General features: G+C 45.1%; 2 protein-coding genes across 2 annotated transcripts in view; one reads left to right on the plus strand and one right to left on the minus strand.

The window, feature by feature from the left end:
* LOC139762050 (uncharacterized) overlaps window positions 1-8,140 on the plus strand; it is a 385,663-nt gene that overhangs the window by 153,392 nt on the left and 224,131 nt on the right. The gene's annotated exons all lie outside the window — the stretch shown is intronic.
* Window positions 1-8,140, minus strand: part of LOC139762011 (protein O-linked-mannose beta-1,2-N-acetylglucosaminyltransferase 1-like) — an 80,627-nt gene that overhangs the window by 43,036 nt on the left and 29,451 nt on the right. Inside the window, exons 8-9 of the mRNA XM_071686793.1 lie at window positions 7,677-7,875; window positions 7,213-7,397 (exon numbers count right to left, since the gene is read on the minus strand). Coding sequence (XP_071542894.1) covers window positions 7,213-7,397; window positions 7,677-7,875 — 384 coding nt within the window. The remainder of the gene's footprint in view (window positions 1-7,212; window positions 7,398-7,676; window positions 7,876-8,140) is intronic.

Below are 8,140 nucleotides of genomic sequence, written 5' to 3' on the forward strand. Positions count from 1 at the left end.
AGGTGGATGAAGAGTAGGTTTTTATACTAGAGGACTGGTGGTGTGTGCAGGTGGATGACGTGTAGGTTTGTATACTAGATTGGTGTTATGTGCAGGTGGATGAAGTGTAGGTTTGTATACTGGAGGACTGTTGGTATGTGCAGGTGGATGAAGAGTAGGTTTGTATAATGGAGGACTGGTGGTATGTGCAGATGTATGAAGAGTAGGCTTGTATCCTGGAGGACTGTTGGTATGTGCAGGTTGATGAAGAGTAGGTTTGTAGACCGGAGGACTGGTGGTATGTGCAGGTGGATGAAGAGTAGGTTTGTATGTTGGAGGACTGATTGTATGTGCAGGTGGATGAAAAGTAGGTTTGTATACTGGAGGACTGGTTGTATGTGGAGGTGGATGAAGAGTAGGTTTGTATACTGGAGGACGTGTGGTGCAGTTGGATGAAGATTTTATATACTGGAGGACTGGTGGTAAGTACAGATGGATGAAGAGTAGGTTTGTATACTGGAGGACTGGTGGTATGTGCAGATGGATGAAAAGTAGGTTTGTATACTGGAGGTCTGGTTGTACGTGCAGGTGGATGAAGAGTATGTTTGTATACTGGAGGACTGGTGGTACGTAAAGGTGGATGAAGAGTAGGTTTCTATACTGGAGGATTGGTGGTCTGTGCAGATGGATGAAGAGTAGGTTTGTATACTAGAGGAATGGTGGTATGTGCAAGTGGATGAAGAGTAGGTTTGTATACTGGCGGACTGCTGGTGTATGCAGATGGATGAAGAGTAGGTTTGTATACTGGAGGACTGGTTGTGTTCGCGGATGAAGAGTAGGTTTGTATAATGGAGTACTGGTGGTACGTGTATGTGGATGAAAAGTAGGTTTGTATTCTGGAGGGCTGGTGGCATGTGCAGGTAAAGAGTAGGGGTGTATACTGGAGGACTGGTGGTATGTGCAGGTGGATGAAGAGTAGGTTTGTATATTGAAGTACTGGTGGTATGTGCAGGTGGATGAAGAGTAGGTTTGTATACTGGAGGACTGGTGGTACGTGCTGGTGGATAAAGAGGTTTTTTTTACTGTAGGACTGTTGGTGTGCAGATGGATGAAGCGTAGTTTTGTATAATGTAGGACTGGTGGTATGTGCAGATGGATGAAGAGTAGGTTTGTATACTTGGGAACTGGTGGTGTGTGCAGGTGGATGAAGAGTAGGCTTGTATACTGTAGGACTGGTGGTCTGTGAGGTGGATGAAGAGTAGGTTTGTATACTGGAGGACTGCTGGTATGTGCAGATGGATGAAGAGTAGGTTTGTATTCTGGAGGGTTGGTGGTATGTGCAGGTGGAGTAGGTTTGTATACTGGAGGACTGGTTGTATGTGCATGTGGATGACCAGTAGGTTTGTATACTGGAGGACTGGTTGTATGTGCAGGTGGATGAAGAGTACGTTTGTGTACTGGAAGACTGGTGGTACGTGCACGTGGATGAAGTGTAGGTTTGTATACTGTAGGACTGGTGGTGTGCAGATGGATGAAGAGTAGGTTTGTATACTGGAGGACTGGTGGTATGTGTAGATGGATAAAGAGTAGGTTTGTATACTGCACGACTGATGGTATGTGCAGGTGGATGAAGAGTACGTTTGTATAATGGACGACTGGTGGTGTGCAGATGGATGAAGAGGTTTGTATACTGGAGGACTGGTGATACGTGCTGGTGGATGAAGAGTAAGTTCGTATACTGTAGGACTGGTGGTGTGTAGATGGATGAAGAGTAGGTTTGTATACTGGAGGACTGGTGGTACTTGCAGGTGGTTGAAGATTAGGTTTATATACCGGAGGACTGATGGTGTGTGCAGAAGGAGGAAGATTAGGTTTGTATACTGGAGGACTGGTGGTATGTGCAGGTGAATGAAGAGTAGTTTTGTATACTGGAGGACTGGTGGTATGTGCAGGTGGCTGAAGATTAGGTTTGTATACTGGAGGACTGATGGTGTGTGCAGAAGGAGGAAGATTAGGTTTGTATAGTGGAGGACTGGTGGTGAGTGCAGGTGAATGAAGAGTAGGTTTGTATACTGGATGACTGGTGGTGTGCAGGTGGATGACGAGTAGGTTTGTATACTGGATTGTTGTCATGTGCAGGTGGATGAAGTGTAGGTTTGTATACTGGAGGACTGTTGGTATGTGCAGGTGGATGAAGATTAGGTTTGTATACTGAACGACTGGTGGTGTGCAGATAGATGAAGAGTAGGTCTGTATACTTGAGGACTGGTGTTACGTGCAGGTGGATGAAGACTGGGTTTGTATACTGGAGGACTGGTGGTATGTGCAGAAGGAGGAAGATAAGATTTGTATACTAGAGGACTGGTGGTGTGTGCAGGTGAATGAAGAGTAGGTTTGTATACTGGATGACTGGTGGTGTGCAGATGGTTGAAGAGTAGGTTTGTATACTGGAGGACTGGTGGTATGTGCAGATGGATGAAGGTTTGTATAATGGAGGACTGGTGGTATGTGTAGGTGGATAAGGAGTATGTTTGTATACTGGAGGACTGGTGGTATGTGCAGGCGGATGAAGAGTAGGTTTGTATACTTGAGGACTGATGGTATGTGCAGGTGGATGAAGAGTAGGTTTGTATACTGGTGGACTGGTGGTATGTGCAGGTGGATGAAGAGTAGGTTTGTAGACTGGAGGACTGGTGGTATGTGCAGGTGGATGAAGATTGGGTTTGTATACTGGAGGACTGGTGGTATGTGCAGAATGATGAAGAGTAGGTTTGTATACTGGAGGACTGGTGGTGTGTGCAGGTGGATGAAGAGTAGGTTTGTATACTGGATGACTGGTGGTGTGTGCAGGCGGATGAAGAGTAGGTTTGTATACTGGAGGACTGGTGGTAAGTGCAGATGGATGAAGAGTAGGTTTGTATACTGGAGGACTGGTGGTATGTGCAGGTGGATTGAGTAGGTTTGGATACTGGAGGACTGGTGGTACGTGCAGGTGGATGAAAAGTAGGTTTGTATATCGGAGGACTGCTGGTGTGTGCAGATGGATGAAGAATAGGCTCTTATACTGGAAGAGCTAGTGGTATGTGCAGTTGGATGAAGAGTAGGTTTGTATACTGGAGGACTGGTGCTATGTGTAGGTGGATGAAGAGCATGTTTGTATACCGGAGGACTGGTGGTATGTGTAGGTGGATGAAGAGTAGGTTTGTATAATTGAGGACTGGTGGTATGTGCAGATGGATGAAGAGTAGGTTTGTATACTGGAGGACTGGTGGTGTGTGCAGATGGATGAAGAGTAGCTTTGTATACTGGAAGACTGGTGGTATGTGCAGGTGGATGAAGAGTAGGTTTGTATACTGGAGGACTGGTGGTACGTGCAGGTGGATGAAGAGTAGGTTTTTATACTAGAGGACTGGTGGTGTGCAGGTGGATGACGTGTAGGTTTGTATACTAGATTGGTGTTATGTGCAGGTGGATGAAGTGTAGGTTTGTATACTGGAGGACTGTTGGTATGTGCAGGTGGATGAAGAGTAGGTTTGTATAATGGAGGACTGGTGGTATGTGCAGATGTATGAAGAGTAGGCTTGTATACTGGAGGACTGGTGGTATGTGCAGGTTGATGAAGAGTAGGTTTGTAGACCGGAGGACGGGTGGTATGTGCCGGTGGATGAAGAGTAGGATTGCATGTTGGAGGATTGATTGTATGTGCAGGTGGATGAAGAGTAGGTTTGTATACTGGACGACTGGTTGTATGTGGAGGTGGATGAAGAGTAGGTTTGTATACTGGAGGACGTGTGGTGCAGTTGGATGAAGATTTTATATACTGGAGGACTGGTGGTATGTGCAGATGGATGAAGAGTAGGTTTGTATACTGGAGGTCTGGTTGTACGTGCAGGTGGATGAAGAGCATGTCTGTATACTGGAGGACTGGTGGTACGTACAGGTGGATGAAGAGTAGGTTTCTATACTGGAGGATTGGTGGTGTGTGCAGATGGATGAAGAGTAGGTTTGTATACTAGAGGACTGGTGGTATGTGCAAGTGGATGAAGAGTAGGTTTGTATACTGGAGGACTGCTGGTGTATGCAGATGGATGAAGAGTAGGTTTGTATACTGGATGACTGGTGGTGTTCGCGGATGAAGAGTAGGTTTGTATAATGGAGGACTGGTGGTACGTGTAGGTGGATGAAGAGTAGGTTTGTATTCTGGAGGGCTGGTGGCATGTGCAGATAAGGAGTAGGTGTGTATACTGAAGGACTGGTGGTATGTGCAGGTGGATGAAGAGTAGGTTTGTATATTGAAGTACTGGTGGTATGTGCAGGTGGATGAAGAGTAGGTTTGTATACTGGAGGACTGGTGGTACGTGCAGGTGGATGAAGAGAAGGTTTTTATACTGTAGGACTGTTGGTGTGCAGATGGATGAAGCGTAGTTTTGTATAATGTAGGACTGGTGGTATGTGCAGATGGATGAAGAGTAGGTTTGTATACTTGAGAACTGGTGGTGTGTGCAGGTGGATGAAGAGTAGGCCTGTATACTGTAGGACTGGTGGTCTGTGCAGGTGGATGAAGAGTAGGTTTGTATACTGGAGGACTGCTGGTATGTGCAGATGGATGAAGAGTAGGTTTGTATTCTGGAGGGTTGGTGGTATGTGCAGGTGGAGTAGGTTTGTATACTGGAGGACTGGTTGTATGTGCATGTGGATGACGAGTAGGTTTGTATACTGGAGGACTGGTGGTATGTGCAGGTGGATGAAGAGTAGGTTTGTATACTGGAAGACTGGTGGTACGTGCACGTGGATGAAGAGTAGGTTTGTATACTGTAGGACTGGTGGTGTGCAGATGGATGAAGAGTAGGTTTGTATACTGGAGGACTGGTGGTATGTGTAGATGGATAAAGAGTAGGTTTGTATACTGTAGGACTGATGGTATGTGCAGGTGGATGAAGAGTAGGTTTGTATACTGGACGACTGGTGGTGTGCAGATGGATGAAGAGGTTTGTATACTGGAGGACTGGTGATACGTGCTGGTGGATGAAGAGTAAGTTCGTATACTGTAGGACTGGTGGTGTGTGATGGATGAGGAGTAGGTTTGTATACTGGAGGACTGGTGGTACTTGCAGGTGGCTGAAGATTAGGTTTGTATACCGGAGGACTGATGGTGTGTGCAGGAGGAGGAAGATTAGGTTTGTATACTGGAGGACTGGTGGTGTGTGCAGGTGAATGAAGAGTAGTTTTGTATACTGGAGGACTGGTGGTACGTGCAGGTGGCTGAAGATTAAGTTTGTATACTGGAGGACTGATGGTGTGTGCAGAAGGAGGAAGATTAGGTTTGTATAGTGGAGGACTGGTGGTGTGTGCAGGTGAATGAAGAGTAGGTTTGTATACTGGATGACTGGTGGTGTGCAGGTGGATGACGAGTAGGTTTGTATACTGGATTGTTGTCATGTGCAGGTGGATGAAGTGTAGGTTTGTATACTGGAGTACTGTTGGTATGTGCAGGTGGATGAAGATTAGGTTTGTATACTGAACGACTGGTGGTGTGCAGATAGATGAAGAGTAGGTCTGTATACTTGAGGACTGGTGTTACGTACAGGTGGATGAAGACTGGGTTTGTATACTGGAGGACTGGTGGTATGTGCAGAAGGAGGAAGATAAGATTTGTATACTAGAGGACTGGTGGTGTGTGCAGGTGAATGAAGAGTAGGTTTGTATACTGGATGACTGGTGGTGTGCAGATGGTTGAAGAGTAGGTTTGTATACTGGAGGACTGGTGGTATGTGCAGATGGATGAAGGTTTGTATAATGGAGGACTGCTGGTATGTGTAGGTGGATAAAGAGTATGTTTGTATACTGGAGGACTGGTGGTATGTGCAGGTGGATGAAGAGTAGGTTTGTATACTTGAGGACTGATGGTATGTGCAGGAGGATGAAGAGTAGGTTTGTATACTGGTGGACAAGTGGTATGTGCAGGTGGATGAAGAGTAGGTTTGTAGACTGTAGGACTGGTGGTATATGCAGGTGGATGAAGATTGGGTTTGTATACTGGAGGACTGGTGGTATGTGCAGATGGATGAAGAGTAGGTTTGTATACTGGACGACTGGTGGTATGTGCAGGTGGATTGAGTAGGTTTGGATACTGGAGGACTGGTGGTACGTGCAGGTGGATGAAGAGTAGGTTTGTATATCGGAGGACTGCTGGTGTGTGCAGATGGATGAAGAATACGCTCTTATACTGGAAGAGCTAGTGGTATGTTCAGATGGATGAAGAGTAGGTTTGTATACTGGAGGACTGGTGCTATGTGTAGGTGGATGAAGAGTATGTTTGTATACCGGAGGACTGGTGGTATGTGTAGGTGGATGAAGAGTAGGTTTGTATACTGGAGGACTGATGGTATGTGCAGGTGGATGAAGAGTAGCTTTGTATACTGGAGGACTGGTGGTTTGTGCAGGTGGATGAAGAGTAGGTTTGTATACTGGAGGACTGGTGGTTTGTGCAGGTGGATGAAGAGTAGGTTTGTATACTGGAGGACTGGTGGTATGTGTAGGTGGATGAAGAGTAGGTTTTTATACTGGAGGAGTTAAGATATGATTCGTAGAATGACCATTGTGTATGAAGTGAGGTCTGGATTCCTTTCCGTTTTGTAGTCTTGGTATAGGAACATACTGGATATTGACGGGTAAATGTTTGTAAGATGAGTTTACATGCGTTTACATGAGAAAGACAGACAACAGGAGGCCTGATTGGCCCACGACTGGGCTGTCTCGTAAAAGAAAAAAAATAACTATTTTAAATGACAAGAAAACGGAGTTCCGCTTGGCAGTTTTTAAGCTAGCATTGACTCCCCACAGCTGCATATTATCCTTCTACTCTCCCCGTTGCCGCTGTCGTTTATACAGTTTATATCTGGCGTTTTTTCACAGTATACTTGAATCTATAAAATATTTGTCTAAAAGTCTTTTGAAGATATTTAGTCTTAGAACTCTAAGCAAAAAAAAAAAAAAATCACAAAAAATGTCTTAGATTTATCTTTTTCATCTGAACGTGAGACAGACAGAAACATGTCCTGGTAGTGACCCTCCTGGATAAAAAAAAAAAAAAAATGGAAAATATGAGTGAGAAAATGAAAGCTCGTAAGTGTACAATTTGTAGACTTGACTCAATAAGGGTTCAAAAAAAAAGAAGTGTCCAAAGCTGAGAATGTTTGTAGTTTTCAAAAAAGGTTGTACAGTACATATCACCTCTGCACGTCGAGGATCACCTCGGCCATGTTGTTGAGAGGTTGGCTGGAGAAGAGGAGCTGATCGAAGCCCGAGATGTGGGTTCCACCGCCACCCATGTGCCGAGTGCGGGGTACCTCCGGCATCAGCATGTCACGGTCTCCCATCACCATGGCTCGCACCCACCAGTCCCACACAGCGTTCCTCTGGCCCCACCAAGAAGACCAGGTTAACTCTATTAAGACTAGTAGGTGTTAGTTATCAAGCGTGGCCATCCTGGAACGTTTGAACTAATTAACTTTAGTAATACTAGGTGTTAGTTATCAACTGAGAACATTCTGGAACGTTTGAACTGGTGAATAAATTGAAGTTTAAGCAGCGTAACCCCACTTATTTAGGTCTGCTGTTTGCCTCTCACCTCTTAGTACATTCTAACAAACCATCTTGTCCCATCATGTAGATAACTCCACCCGTACACCGCTCACCTGGTTTATAGGAACCCAGTTGGCCAGCATTTCTGTAGCCCCCTGGCGGGTGGTCATCCAGCCATAAGCAGGGAAGCCGTGGGCGCGGTATAGTTTACGTGGGTCGTGGGCGGTATGGCCATAGGAATTATAGTTGAATGCGTTGACGAAGAAGACGTACGGGTCTGACTTCAGCAGTGGCGCCGTCTGGTGAAAGTAACTTAACAGAAGAGAAAAAACTTTAGAATCGTCCTGACTGTGTAGAGGGAATATGATATGCATTGCTGTGAAACCTCAACTTTAAGAAAGACTATAACATATTATAAATGGTCATATATCTTGCATTCTTTTTTTTTTTTTTTTTTGTCTAAGTGCTGAGAAGGAAAAAAATATTTCTGAACTGAATTGCACGTAGGTGAAAATTTAGAATTTATCTCGACATGCATAGAGCTGCATATATCGTGATCCTGAATTATATACCATGA

Source organism: Panulirus ornatus, chromosome 42 (assembly GCF_036320965.1).
Source record: "Panulirus ornatus isolate Po-2019 chromosome 42, ASM3632096v1, whole genome shotgun sequence".
In the NCBI taxonomy this organism is placed as follows: domain Eukaryota; kingdom Metazoa; phylum Arthropoda; class Malacostraca; order Decapoda; family Palinuridae; genus Panulirus; species Panulirus ornatus.